The following is a 16,594-nucleotide window of genomic DNA, read 5'->3' as shown; positions in this document are numbered from 1 at the left end:
CATATGTATAGAATGTATGAACTATCCGTAGTCCACCTACTTACAATTTATGAGCAATTTGGCCTGCAAATCAAAAAGTTTGAGTGCCACTTACATGAACAATTGTAAACCAGAAAAGTGACAACATTGAAAGATAATTGTTTACTGTCATATAGTAGAATTCAATGTTTTTTTGAATTTATTTAATTGCTTAAAAGTTCTATTATTCCTATGATTCTTACATTCCAAATTAATTAAATTTATTTTTAACAGATAACAATTCCAAAAACAAATTTTCAACAAAAAAAATTGCACACTTTTAACAGAAAATAAACAAACAAAATGTAGAGAAACTATATAATTTACAATTATTTTATGTAAAAATTTCATTGATCTGAAAAATTTCATTCATTGAGATGTGAACAAGTGATTTCAGAAATTGAGTCAGGCATGCTGTTGTCAAGTCATTAGTGAAACATTCTGCAAAACTTACTCATTAGTCACTCTAAACATTTTTAACTTTGATTTGAAAATATTTGGGAATCATGTTTTATCCCTTTGCTCAATAAAGGTTCATACCAAGACTTACCCACAAAACAGTATTATTGAAATCTCAAAGGATCATATTGTAACCTTCCCCTTGTTAGGATTATCTATAGCAAATAAGAGAAGTGTGATAGAGTAAGAAAGTATATAATTTTTCATTTATTTTTTGGGGTCTCCAGAATGAATTAATCAAATTCCCATAAAAATCTATGGTAAATTGATAATTGGTTAACAAACAATTCAGGTAGCAAACACGGTACTGGAATGAATTATAGATCATCCAGTGTATTACAATGAAAATATGTAAAATTAAAATGTGTCATTGGCATGTTTTGAAAATTCATATAAATATGTGAATTTTAAACTTTTACTACTTCAACAGTAATTCTTATATTTTTGCAATTTCGTGAAACATTTACTTTTGCTTTAATAAACTTATAAAACTTAAACAGATTTTGATAAAATGTATTTGCTTACTTGAACTAATGTTGCAGCAGCTGGAATTTGCCTATTGAAATGCTTTTGTCTCTGCTTCTGCTGTACTTTTAAGGCAAATCCTGAACCTAAAATTCCCTAATTGGTTTAAAAAAAATTAATAAATATTTCAGTAAGATTTCTCTTAAAATATACATTTAATTATATTATTATTTATATTATTAATTATTTAAAACTTTTTTATATTTAATATGCAAAAATTTAGAATAACTGTAATTATTAACTTACTAATCAGTCTTATGTAATAATTTAGTATGTTTGTTACGAATTTATAATTGTATTAGTAAAAAATGTTATATTTGTTCTACAGTGAATAAATTTGATGTCTAAAGAAGTCCATATTTAAAAATGAGAATTTTTCTTTTTAAAAAACTATGTTATTATTTGTAGAGAATAAAGTTACTTATGCATAAATAACTTTATAACAAAAAATATTATAAAATGTTATTGACTCCATTTTATTATTATTATTTATTATTATTACTAATTTCATGAAATTTGTAAAATGACAGAAAATAATATTAATGTGTGAGAACATTATATGAGATAAGCTTTTAAATGCATACAAGTAAAATGGCAAGGCCGTATTTGGGACAAGACTATGTCTCGGAGACTCACTACTAAGCGGGATCACTTCAATGATGCATTTTCATTGAAATTAACCTATCGAATGTTGAAATTTCTCTCCGTGTGATGGGGTTGGCATGATGATGTCATCATGCCACCCAGATACTCATATGTGGGCAGACCTGCCTGGAGATGGATAGAAAAGCAATGTCTCAGTTCCTAAGACCATTGAAAATGTGTTTTCCAATGGTCTTAGGCAACCCCTGTGAAAGGGTCCTTTGACCCTTTCACAGGGGTTGCCCCAGATTGAATTTTTGTCAATGCGAAAATTTCCCATTTTTGAAAAATAATAATGGTGGCTATTGTATCATTCACAATTAGTTTTTTATCTTGCACAAACAAAAAATATATATATTAATAAATGTAAAAAGAAAAAATAATTATATTTCGAAAGTTAGTTTTAATATAAAATTATAACGATGTACCATCTAGTTTCAAAAAGTTCTGATGATGAAACAAGATATCTCTGGTCAATCGGTCAAGGTTAGCATATGGCGACCAGAAATATGTGGAGAATAACACAGGACAGGTAAATGAATTTTTTTCAAAGATTTGTTTGTCAAAATTCGATTTAGTAACATTCGCTTTTCGAACTTCCCAATGCACATGTTTGTCAAAATTCAATTTCACAATATTCGTATTTCCAACTTATCAACCAGCAACACATGCACAAATCTCGCACTACTGCCTGTTTGTAGAGAGTGTTGCCATTTTGTATTTTATTGTGTTTCAGTTCTCGGTCCCCTGACTACCTACAAGTCTAGTTTATTTTATGCGCACATGATTTGGGCACCTAATACTCTGTGCCAAATTTTAGCTCTTGACATATCTCTAAGCTGATAAGACAGCAGGACATATGATTTTATAAATAAGACACAGTCTTGTCAATAATGTGCCTTCCGGTCTGCATCGGAAGTGATTATATAGTTAATTGGGGCCTCCTGTTGGAAAACGTCAACATTGATGCTCATACCAGTACATACTGATTGGATAGTATTCCTCTGAACTTTGAAACTCTCCCTTGTAATTTCAGCCTTTCATTTTTCTGGCAGAAACGATTCTTTTATAGTATTTGCAAGACTGTCGGGCAGGCACTCATTAAGCTTTGCATTAGTCTTTATTTTCAAAGGGTGAGAGTATAATAGCAAAGGTAGAGAGTAGGCAGAAGATGTCTGATGTTGCTGGGCTCGGTCTACAGTAGGCCGCAGCTCAATCTTATCTACAAAAGATACAGTATAATCAAGACGACTCAAGCAGCTAAAGGAGTAACGGAAATCACATCTGAGAAATAAAGAACATTGAAGAGCTCATAATGGAACCTGAAACTGATTTGACAACAGAAGAACGCCAAGAAACTCGGCAAGATATGTTTTCTTCTGAAAAAAGGATTAATGCTGATATCTGCTATTAAAGATGTTTTGAAGAAGTGGGAGGATGTCAGAACACAGTCTTAGAATGGCATCCAATCCAGGTTGAGGTTAATAGGCTTAGGGATCTCTACAATTACAATACTATTAATTACTTCTGAAAAATCCTGAAGAAGAGAGAAAATCGACAATAGACAGATTCTTTAACCCCCACAAATGGAAAAACATTACTAATAAAAATGCAAGACTGTGTATGTACGTATGTATTTTTATTATTGTATATAAATAAATGTAGTAAGAAAGTATATGATTTTTATTTTTTGAGGTCTCCAGAACAAATTAATCAAATTCCCATAAAAACCTATGATAAATTGATAATTGGTTTATAAACAATTCGGATAGCAAACAAAGTCTTGGAATGGATTACGTTCATTAACCGATCACCCACTGTATATCTAAACCTGTTTACCTTTTTCCAAAATGGGGCAATATCCTTTCCTGAAACAATCTCAATTGCTAAATTACTCAAATATTTTTTCATTTTTACAACCCATTCCCACAACAGCATCTATATTGAGATCTATAGCTTATTTTAAATAATAAATGTGATCATTAACTAAACAAAAATCAAACAAATGTTTCTTCATCTTTATTTTCAACATCAATCATCATCCAACCATGGATTAAATAATTTGAAATCCAGAACCTTCTCTTTCAAAATCCTCAACTGCTTAGCAATAACAATCAAATTATTACAACTATTGTAGGATGATTTCAATTTTTCATGATTCTGTAACACACCTTTTAACAAATTATCTACTTGAAATCAGTAATTTGAATCTGACCATTGAAAAACACAGTTTTCTCAACTTAATAGATGTACAGTAAGACCCTGCTTAACGTGGGGGATGCGTTCTTAGACGACAAAGCACTAAGCAAAACAGCGTTAAACGAGACCATTTTAACATAGAGTAAATAGGGATAGGGGAACACGTGACCAAAAAAATAAGCACTTTTACTATAATTTTAAGTTATTTTTATATAAATTTTTGCAGAATAATATATGTTAAATAACACAAACATATGCGCACAGAAATGTAAAGTTAATTTTTTGTGACGAAAGTCCTGGCTCTTCTGAAATGCTTGCTTTTTGCGATGAAGTCATGTAGGTTTCATTGGTTGCTTTCTTTTTGTTTCCTTAAGCAAATGTTGGTAGCAGAAGAACGTATCCAAAATACCTCGTTTTGCTTTGGCATTCTATCAAAATCTGGATCATTCGCTACAATTTGATCAACGATTTTTGTTATCACTACCAAACTTTTACTAAGGAAAACTGTAGAGAAATTTTTTGGGTTTGTCTTCAGAATCTCTATTTTCCAGTTCTACATAAATTCCTTGTTCTGCCAGTTCTTGAAGTCGTCATTGGTGAGGCTCTTACCAAAAACCTGCAGTAACTCCCCAATATCCTGTTCGTCTACATCTCCTGTATCGATTAAGTTGACAATTTTGTCAACCTAACAATACAGCGATAGACTCTTCTCAATGAGAATTCTTAGATACCTCCAGCTATAACTTCTTCCACACCCATTCATGGATTTATCAGTTAATTCTTGCAAAGCAAAGTCGATATTTCCTATGGCATCCATAATGTTATATTTTTTCCAAAATTGCACAAAACATAGATTTAAGGGAAATACAGTGCTACGACAAATTGCCATCGTTTGCTGATTGGTTTGTGTTTGGGAATAATCGTATTACATATGAATCAATGAAATACCGCATTAATTTGAATCAGCGTTAAGCGGGGTCTTACTGTATTATATAATTAACGTTACACTTCTGCTTTAATATAAATACAATTGAAAAATGGTCTGAAGGATAACATCACAAAGGAGAACAAATTATCCACCAAATTGGCTGAAATTATAAAATAACAACTAATTTGTCCATTTCTGTTATAAAGGTAAACTGACCAAAACATCATTTGTTTCATAATTATAACAAGAAAGTCATTTTATTATTATAAGCAAACTTACAGAATATTAAAAATAATTTTATATAATATTTTTTAAAATTAAAATATAAGTTTGTTTATATTTTAAATTGTTTTGCTGACATTATATATACCATATTTTTGCCAATTGCCAGTTGTGATTTAAATTGCTGGTCTAGCCAAGCCAATGTTGGCTAGATAGAAACTCCAGTAATGTGTCTTAATTGTCAATAAAACTGACTACAGTTCATCAAAAATGATTTTGAAAAGTTTATTTTTCATTAAACAGATATAATAATAATAGTAAACATTACAATAAATTTTAAAATTAAATAAAAAGAGATTTTAACAAAGATAATATCTGTATTGTATATAGTAAATAGGCATGTCTAAAATACTTAGATTCACATTCAGAAAATGGGAAAGAACTAAAGGTGAGACATATATGTCTTTATCAGCTTCCTGAAAAATTGCATTGGTCGATCAGCATGTGCAGACCATAACAGTTCTTTTACAATTTTTAATAATACTCTCACAATAAATCTACACAGAAGATAAACAAAAATAAGCTGTTGAGCTAGTTCATAATTAAATTTTAAAATCAACAGATGATCCATGTCCCTTTCAAACAGACATTAAAATACAGATGATGATATTCACAGAAAATTATAAATAATAAAAATAAATAATACAGAATAAGAGAGAAGTTTTTTTTGATTAAATCCTATTAAAAATTATCAAACAAGTCCAATATTTTCCCCAAAACAAGTTAATCAACTTTTGAATTTATATACATTAATTTTTTTTAATTTTTAACAAATAAACTTTAAAGTTTTCAAAGAAGAGAGAGAAATAAACTTTACTTACTGCAGGTAATGCAAAAAAAGAGATGGCAAATACAGAAAAACAAGAAGCGACAATTTTTCCCATCCATGTTTTAGGCACTGTATCACCATAGCCAATGGTAGTAACTGTAATCTAATAAATACAAACATCTTTTGAGATTAAATAATATTATTTATTATTATTAAAACATTATATCAAAATCCACAAAAATTATTATAATTTCATAATAGAAATTTATAAAAAAAAATTCTATCATCAATTGGAGGGTTCAATTCTAAAATGAACCAAGTCCAAATTAAAATTTCTTTCATTACCTACATTGTATTTAAGTTATTTGTAATTTTTATGCATTATATATTGCATTAAGTATACATAGTACTCATTAATATATTTTAATTTCTTTTTAAGATAAAAATAATATTTCCTAAAAAACTCGCCGTCTCTTTAATAGTTCACTTTAGAATTGAACCTTTCAATTATTATTCTGAAAATCAAATATTAATTTTAAAATAGATAATACTAGTGTAGAACTCCCTAGTTCACATATATCTCAAAATTTTTTTCTCAAAAATTTAAATAGTGTTTAAAATATACAGGTGTAATATAATTTAAACACTACTGATTTTAATAGTTTTCTGTATAAAATTTAAATTAGCATTTTACAGTTATCTTTATTTAAATTCTTAAATTTCTGAAGTCTTTTCAAATTTTTATCATAACTCATTTATAATTTAAACAAGTAGTTAAATAATTAACAACGAATATATGTAATTAAGATAAGAATTATAAACTCAAACTTTATATTATTTTAGGTTATTCATATTTTTCTACAAAATTTACTGCACATTCTTATTTAATATACACACACAATATATTATATTGGTGTGGTTGTATTGTTCTATTCTCATACACATTATGAAAATTCAGTACATTTTATTCAAAACAGAAACTATTAAACTTCAATTATTTAAGAAAACAGAAATTGTTTAACTATCATCAAATAAATCTTATGAAATAAAGTCTTGGCTTATACTATTTTACTTATGAAATATTTCGATAAAAACATTACAACAGAAAAAAAACTATACAAATTTACTATAATATATAATCAAAATTTCTAATTGCACTTTTTAATACAATTTCTTACAAAATAAAAATTACTTAATAAAATTCTCACAAAAAAAAAGCCTGACAATTCCTGAAAATCTATAATATCTATATTAATATAAATTTTAAACTATGTTTCAATAATTTATAATAAAAATAAAACTATTACAACATATATTTATATACACTTATATAAAAATGTTATTTAACCTTGCTTAGATGATTTAAACTTATCAGAAAATATATAAAATAATAAAATATTAGATAATGTGCAAAAAGGAATTAAACAAAAAGATGTGCCTGACAGCCTACTGGAATGCTGCGTCACAGTACTGGATTTTATCAAAAAAACTTTTGATTAAAGAAACATCACTCACAAAAATTAAACTTCTTTTACCAGAAAATAATAGCTTCAAGCAAAAATAACCATTAAAAAAGCAGGATTCTAATTAATTGATACTACTATATCACTATGTTAGTTGTTCACTCATGATATTGTTTGATAACTTTTTTATTACAGATTAATTTTTATTTTAATTTAATATAACTTACATTCTGAAAATGTGAAATTTGGTTCCATATAAATACTAATAGACAAATTATATTTTAAAAACCTTCTTACTTCAAAATGTAAGCAATTTTTTATCATCAATAAATTTCTTTTATCCTTGCATCACTGTATTTCAATACAATAAAATTTCAGTATAACAAAAATATTTCAATGGTCTCCTCAATTTCATTATACTGACATTTCACTGTACATATATTTGTGTTCTGCGCAAGATTTGTCAAAGAGAAGGTACATTCAAAATAATAGCAAATTTCCTACTTGAATTTTGTTGAAAGTTTTTAAATAAAATTAGAACAAAACAGAAGTTGAGTTGAACTGTAGCATTCCTCGAGTTTGACAAGAAACACATTAAAATAACAATTAAAATAATATAAACAACATCTACATAAGATGTGAAACGAAATCAAAAAAGCAATAAAACAGAAGTTTATAAAATTAATGTTACAAGAACAGGTAAAAAAAATAAGAATGCAATATAAGATAGTTTTGAATTAAATTCATTCATTAAAATTCCACTAAAATAATTATTTAATTTTTTTACTTTTAGGCAACATGCAATAATCAAAGATTGAATCACAATTTCAATTCTTATTTTGTAGAAGAAGTTACCAAATTTTTGATTCCCAATGTTTTTAAGGTTATGAATAATGGGGTATACTTATGTTGGAATAGAAATGAGACTGTTTCACTAATCATATATCAGTATGTTTTAATTAATAACAATGTAAAAAGTATCATTTTAATCATTTTAAATCACATTTTTAAATTCTTATTAAAAAGTTATGTCTATTAGACTTTCAGTCTTGTAGACAGTTTCCTTTTAATTTCTACAGCAGACAGATGTACTGTACATTCAAAAACATAAATATATATATATATATATATATATATATAATTAATCAAACTTAAAAAAAATATTAATTAAACCTAATTAAACTTATCAAAAAATACAATTTAATTATTGAGTATTGAAAGGTTCACATTATTATGCAAACCATTTTCATAGTTTTGAGTAATTTATTCTTAAATAAAAGTTACTGAAATAAAAATATTTGCAACATGTTGAATCTTTTTTCTATCATTATATATTTTTTGTTTTTTAATATCAAGCAATTGTATTTTTAAATATTTGATATTTTAAATGTAATCATTATTAATTTTTATTTTAGTATAAATAATAATTTTCAATAAATTTTCAAACATGCTGTAAAGTATTAAAAATACAACAAATTATCAAAACCAAAACAGTAATTTTAATACAAAAATTTGATATGTTAAATTTAAATTTAAAACAAATTATATTTTTATAAATAATTTATCAATCATCATAATGGCAATATAGAAGGGGATACAATTATTCTTATAATTTACAGAAAAAATGATAGATGTTGTTATTAACTTACTATATAATAATCAAATTGATATTTAAAATAAAAAAATTGAAGTTTCTCACAGTTTACATTAAGTATCACTACAAAGAAAATAAAATTTTCATATTGTGTAGCAATTTCAGGATTTTATTAGAAATAATTATAAATAATAATTTTTTCTCAACAATCTGGTTAATGTTTTTAAATTGTTCAAAATAATGTTAGAATAGCAGCACACAATAACATCAGCTTTCTTAAAACACACATTCAAATATAGTCTAAAAAATTTTGCTTGCGTGTTTCAATGTTAAGAGGATAAAGTTATAATCATAAAATAATTTGTTTTCACTATGTGTTAGATTATCTTAAATTAAGATTGATTTATTGAACATAATCTAAGAGTTCACTAGATACTTATTCATATAAACATATCCATATACATACATGAACAATGGAGCACAATGAAGTGCAAGGAAGAAGAAAATGCATGCAAAAGAAGAAGAAAAAGAGCATAATTCTATATTTGAATCATTTCTATATTGGTATTCAATGAATGCCAATATAGAAATGATTTACACTCAGTTCAAAAAGTTTAGAATAATTTAACTCCATCAAAATAAGTTGAATCACAATAAGTAAGTAAAATAAAAAAATTATGAAAAACTTAAATACAGGTAGGCCTCCTACAATGTGGTAGATACGTTCATTGAAAATACCGCATTGTGAGAAATCGAGACACCAACTTAACACAAAAACTGGGATTCAGTTCTAAAAAGAGAAAAACTTCCTTTTATGGTGTAACCTTTTCATCATTTTTTAAATTTATGTTCATAAAAAGCTTAAATAAAATTCAACATCATATAAAAACTAAAAAGATTATGATTTCAAGTCAAAATCAAAAAGAAACAATGTTATGCTCACAAATTCAGTCCTCATCATAACTTATTATAGCTGTTCGAGAATGTTTGACTAGATTTATTTCAAGATCTGAGCTTGTTTCATCAAGTTCCACTGCACTTACGTGATCTGTTGCAATTTTTCTGATATGTGAAAGATAATTCGTTTATAAATACCTAAACCGCATTGTAAAAGTACCGTGTTGTAAGAAAATTTCAGCGTTTTTCCAACTGCATTGAAGCGAGAACACATTGTAAGAGGCCTACCTGTAAAGTCATAGTATTTAAATATTTAATATTATGACCTTATTTAATTTTTTCATAATTTTTTATTTCAAAGCTGCCAATGAGATTCTGTTTGATTTCTTCATTTATCATTAATGATTTTATCAGAAATTAGCTTGTATTTTAAAGTGCCAACACAAACTTTTAAGAATTTCATTGCTTCTCATATCTATTACTATTTTGATTTTTACAAGTTATTCACACTACTTTATTGAAACATAATTTATTTTATTAAATCAAAAAGAGGGGCACAGACAGTTGATAAGTTTGTTTACCACATTTTACATTGCTTTTTATTTAGGACAGAAGCATACAAAATATGTTTCAAAATAGTTTCAGTAAATATATAGACTATTTGAGATATTCTTCTGTATGATAAAAGAATTTTAAAAAATTGTAGTTGCATAAGAAAATTATAACTTATATTTATTTAATTTCAGTTTTTATTCATCAATGGTTTGTCAGATATTTCAATTCTAAATAAGTCAAAAAATAATTGCATAATTTTTTCTTCCTTCATTGTACTGAAGAAACATTAACTCAAGAAATATTTAATCCATATTTGTAACATCTTGTGGGTTACAAAAGTTATTTTTAATTTAGATTAAATTATGAAGTGAATACAAGAAAATTATGTACATCTCAAAATAACATTTCTTTTCATATTCTTAATGTGACAATGTGTGAAGCACTTCCTATGCTTTGGCATCACTTGACTGAAGGGTCGACATCACATCAGTGATGACTATGACGACAAATTCATCAGGACTGACCCTACTATGTCTTTTGGACAGACACGGAAACCGTTATTTTCGTTTTTCATGAGCAATCACATGTATAGGTGCTTGGGCACGGGATGGAGATGGTCTGAGACAACTGGAAGTGAGTGCACTCAATTACGAATTTAACATTTCACAATACTTGTTTATTTACATAGCAATAATATACACAAGTTGGTTAAGACTCTTAGCTGGCATTAATTTTGTATAACAATTATAGAAAAAACTAACCCTTATCATTAATATTGTGGGTCCCTGACTATGTGAGAGAGTTTACAATCATTTGCAAATTGGTAAATACCTTAGTTAGAAGTTGGTCTCTTTTCGGAATTGGCGGATCAATGTACTCCTAGTCCGCAAGGTGGTTCAAAAGAAGCTTTGATGAATCAAAAAGGATGGACATGTTTTAATGTCTTGAAAAGGGCTGCGGATGGGCAACAGCTACTTAAGCAGTATTAAGGAATCGGGTGCAAACATAGTCCAAAGGTGGCAAACTAACATTGATGACAAACTTTCTCATCCGACGAACTCTGTCATGTCATCGAACCAATTACTTTATTCTGGGGGTCCTTCCCCTCACTGCTCTTGCCCTTTTTTTAGTATTATTTAGTTCTACGATCCAATGGCAATTTTTTTGTTAGTCCCTGGTGACACATTCAATGTGTCACTGGGAAGTGACACCATAGAGGGATAAAATCATATCCTTTACAATTTTAACAACCATGGGAAAAATTATAGCAAGTTTTAATTTCAAAAATTAAATTTTCACCCACAAATTTTTTTTGTCAAGTCTAGGCTCTCACATTAATGAACAATTGTTTTAGCTTTATATAAAAATTTCTTGTAATTTCCTTTTTTTTTCTTATAGTTTACATATTAAAAAAGCCAAATGACTATGATTTGTTGATAATTTAAATGTTTAGTACCATAAATCCTCTAATAGTTGCTCAGCATCTATTGGACAGAATATATACATTTAGTCTCTGGAGTATATAAGATATCCAGCCTCTGTTGGAGACCCAGTGTCCATTCCATTCTTACAGTATTTCACATCCATTCCACTACGAATTTAACATTTCACAATACTTGTTTATTGTAGGATAAAAAAGGGAGAAATATGGTTCAATCCGCTTTCCACCAGCAGCTCCATAATTTCTCCACCAAAATAATGAAAATTTTGTGGGTAATTCACAGAACTTTTCCTTTTTATTTAATAGAAAAGCATACTACTATACAACACTACTATCCTAAACAAAGCTATTACAGTATTACTGTATATGTTTCATGAATTTTTCTAGCCACTCTCTACTACCTGTAAACACAAAGTTTCGTTTTTCACTTTCATCTCACTGGGTGAAGATTTCTCTTGCGTTTTCCATCACAAGCCATCTGGAGACATGGTTATTTTTCTCTCACTGCTCACAGATCCACTGCAGAAGCTTTTCTTCTAATTCTTCACTGACCTTCTTGGACCCTCCTCGTGTGAGCTTTTTTATTTCACCCTTATTGTTGATAGCCTTAAGAGCATTATGCATGCTCCTCCACTTGCAAATTTACTTTGGATGCACTTTGAATTTCTGTTCTGCTGCTTCTCCAGTGTTCTTTTGCATACTGTAGTCATTTTGAAGGCAACACTGTAAAACTCTTGTCTTGGTTGCCACTCTGATTGATGTCTAGTTGACTCTAGTTGACTGATCTGTATAAAATGAAGAGTTTGAAACAGAAAATACATGATGTGTCCATTTACATATTATTAACCACACATTTCAGTTGCAACCCATGTCATAGTAAAAACATTTTGCAAGGATTCCCATGGGAAAATTACCACAACATGTACAGAACACTCTTAAGCTTCATAAGCTGCATGTATGAATTTAACATAATCATCGTCTATTTAGCAGTTTAGTTTGTTAAATAGCTGGCATTTATAGGAGACCAGTATCTATTGGTGGATTTATAGTAAGTGAATGAATTTATTTTTAGACAAAAACAAATTATTTCAAACAAAAGATATCACATAACATATGAACATATATTCCTTCCAATAATATAAATTTGTTATTGGAAAGAAAATAATTTATTGGCATTTTTATTTGTTCATGTGAAGTATTTTGCAAAAAAAATTTTTCTCTGTCAAAATATTTAATAAATTACAAATCATTGAAAACTAAAACTTAAAAAGACAGTATTTTATATATTCTGAACTTACATTATGATTTCCTTTAGATTTTGATACTGATAAATTTATTGAAATTACAATTTCTCATTTGAATTTAATTACACATTTTGCAAAAAAAAGAACAATCTTATTGGAAAAATATTTGATGATTAGAATATATTTGTAATGTTATTTTAAATAATTTTTTAGATTTATTTATTTATTATTGTTGTTATTATTACAGCAAACAAAAATAGTTTGTTATAATAATAAATAAAATAGTGAATATGTCTAATAATGCATGCATAGTGATTCATATAAAAGGCTTATCCACAAACTACTAAATGCCTTGGCCATTTTTACTGGCTTAAAATCTTATGTAAATAAAAAATAAAAATGTGCAAGAGCAAAAGAAGACTTTTACAAAAAAAAAGTGGGCACCTTTAATCTGTGATCATATGTAATAGTAGGAATTTTCTGCACCTACTAATTTTTTCAAGGGCATCTTTCATCAAATTGACTTACTTAGCTGTGCTTCCATGATATCCTCGTGTTACATGCTATCTATACAACTGTGTAAAAATTTCAGTCAAAACATTTTTTTTTCTGTTTATCATAGGCCCTCAAAAAACCACTGAAAAATCACCATCTTAACAGGAAATAATAGTCTTAAGGCAGAGTAGTCAACCTTCATTTGCAGGCATCTTGTCCATCTCAATATGTAAAAACATTATAAAATGACAATTTTATTGAATGTATTTTAATAGTGCTGCCACCAGAGGGCATTTTATAATGTTTTTACATATCAAGGCGGACAACAAGCATCCAAATAAAAGTCAATTCCACTGTAAGACTTATTTCCTGAGGTGTAAAGAAAGGACAAAATGTAGACATTTTTAATACAGGGTGATTCAAAGTCACAGAAATTTTAAAAAATTAATAACTCGCAAACTATTTACAGTAAGATGATATGGTTTTCACAGAAATGCTTAGAAATAAGTGAGATTTTTTTACATGTAATAAAAATTTTAAAACCAAAATAGTTACATTTCTTGCTATAGATGGCACTTGATAAGATTACATAATTTGTGAAGTTGTTATTGTTACTAGAGCTTTCACTAAGAACATTTTTATTTTTTATTCTTACTTTAACAAATTTACAAATGATTTCAGTTTTTTACAGTGCTATCTATGACAAGAAATGTAACTATTTTGGTACTAAAATTTTTATTACACCTAAAAAAATCCTGCTTCTTTCTAAGCATTTCTGTGAAAACTATATCATAATACTGTAAATAGTTTGTGAGTTATTAATTTTTTAAAATTTCTGTGACTTGAATCACTCTGTATATTGTCTGTTTTTGAAAATTTTAAAAAATTGTGTGTTATGTAATTTGTTGTTTTGTTATGTTTGATATTTTATCTGTAATCTGTGTTGTCTAACCTGCAGGATAGTGGATTTAAGGCCAGACAGAACCAGGGTGAACTTAATGAACTGCCTTGGAAATGCCTCATCTAATGTGTATATGATTTGTGTTGATGTAGTCTAAGGTATAGTGTAGTTCTCCAGTATTGCTTTAAGTTTTTAAGTCCTGTTTTTATTACATGTCTAAAACATGTAATAAAAACAGTTTGAATGTATTGTGTTTTCTTAATTCTAAGTGAACCCAAGTTTTGAAATATCAAAACCAGAAAAAGTTGTCTTCTGAATGTAATGTGTGCACTATATCACTGAAAATGCAGCTGCATAAAGTTAGTGCATTTAAACAGTAATAAATGTTTAAAATATTTTTGTAAATGGTTTCAATTTAATGATTAAGTATTGATTAACACTGATAAAAGATTGAATACTATCAGCCATATTCATGTTGTGAGTGTTGTGGAAAGTAAAAATAGTTTAAAAATGATTATCTAACGATAACAATATATCTGAAATTCTGATTACTATAAGCAAAGTTTAATAAGTATATTTTAATTTGTATATGTTTGAGACATGATAATTCTAATAACATTAAATTGCTGATAACAATATCTGTGATTACAACAAGCAGAATGTGTTTGTATTTTTTGACTTTGCAAAACCAATTTTTCAAGATAAAAAAATTTCTCTAAATTGTTATGAAATTCATACATGTCTCAAAATGTTTCAATTCTTATTATTTAATATAGTCTAATACTTTTTAAATAATCAAATTTATGATTATTTAAAAAGTTTAATCTTACATCCAGTTATCAAAATATGCCATTATGATGCAAACAATAATTTTTTTTATTATGGATATATCTTTGAATTAATATCAACAAAATAAGTTTGATTAATGAAAGTAAAAGAATTTTCTAAACATAATAAAAATAATTTTGAGCATTCCAATAATTTCTCCATGTTGCAATATTATTTTAGCAGTATTCTTCATTATAATTAGAATCTAAATATTGATCCACTTGACATAAAATATGCAATTTCATTTATTTCATGCTATGTGTTTGAGAAAACACTCAGACTTACAGTATCAGAGAATGATGAAAAAGCTCAGCAGGCTATATTTGTCATTATTTTCTGAGAAGTAAGATGATGGCATCAAATGAAAGTGCAAGCAAACTCAATATTACATGCCAGGGAATAACTTGTCAAGCAAAACTAAAACAAAATAAAAAATAAGTGAAGTGTAAAAAAAAACAGATCAGTGCATACAATGAAGTTGCAGCATATTTCCGTGAAATAAATGCATAGAGGAAATATAGCAAAACTGAAAGACGTACCACTCCCCACCATAATGCATCTGCATAGCTAGTAAAATCTGTGTCTCCTTTCAGTCCTAGTTCATCTTTTTCTGCTAAATACATGAAATATGATGAAAAAATGAGTCCAAGAAAGCCAATATATAACGTCGTTATTAATTCCTGAAAAGTAGAAAATAAGAAATATATAAGATTTCTCAATTTTTTATTTTAAAAATATAACGTATTATTTTATTGATTTTTTTCTATGAATTTATATTCAAGAAACCTTTTTATATGTCCTTCTTAAGTCTTAAAATACAAGCATAACAATCCATTTTTATACATTTTTAAATGTATAAAATTGTAATTATTTAAAAACTATCAATAAAAATGTTTTCTTTTTTCATTATTTGATAAAAAGTTTTTATTTCATTAGAAAAGCTACTTCAGAATGTGATATATATAAATATCCCATTTAAAAATATGAATTCTTTTATGATATAAGATAGAAAACAATACAAATTCTTTAAGTAAAAAATAATTATATTTTCAACAATTATTTATCACATTAATTTTAATTTATAATTTAATCAAACAACAAGAATATTTTAGTTTTGATATATTATTAATGTCAGAAAAGCATACAGTAAAAAAATACTAATTAAATAAACAAATTAGCTAAAATATTATATGTACTTGTAATACTCTGAAAAAAATAAAATATTACACAAACATTCTAATAAATTAATCTAATTTGTTCCTAAAAGAAATTATTCTTAAGGCAAGTGTTTGAATAATGATCTAAGTAATTCCATTAATTTTTTTGAACAATTTTGGCTAAGGGGTGTTTTAGC

General features: G+C 27.2%; 1 protein-coding gene across 1 annotated transcript in view; it reads right to left on the bottom strand.

Moving 5' to 3' along the window:
* LOC136972766 (potassium voltage-gated channel subfamily KQT member 1-like) overlaps positions 1 to 16,594 on the bottom strand; it is a 97,588-nt gene that overhangs the window by 39,377 nt on the left and 41,617 nt on the right. The window contains exons 8-10 of the mRNA XM_067267402.1: positions 15,780 to 15,920; positions 5,875 to 5,985; positions 1,003 to 1,098 (exon numbers count right to left, since the gene is read on the bottom strand). Coding sequence (XP_067123503.1) covers positions 1,003 to 1,098; positions 5,875 to 5,985; positions 15,780 to 15,920 — 348 coding nt within the window. The remainder of the gene's footprint in view (positions 1 to 1,002; positions 1,099 to 5,874; positions 5,986 to 15,779; positions 15,921 to 16,594) is intronic.

The sequence above is a fragment of the Centruroides vittatus genome, unplaced genomic scaffold (genome assembly GCF_030686945.1).
Source record: "Centruroides vittatus isolate TY-2023 unplaced genomic scaffold, ASM3068694v2 contig_301, whole genome shotgun sequence".
NCBI classification, from domain to species: Eukaryota; Metazoa; Arthropoda; class Arachnida; order Scorpiones; family Buthidae; genus Centruroides; species Centruroides vittatus.
This window is presented reverse-complemented; position numbering and strand designations above follow the sequence as displayed.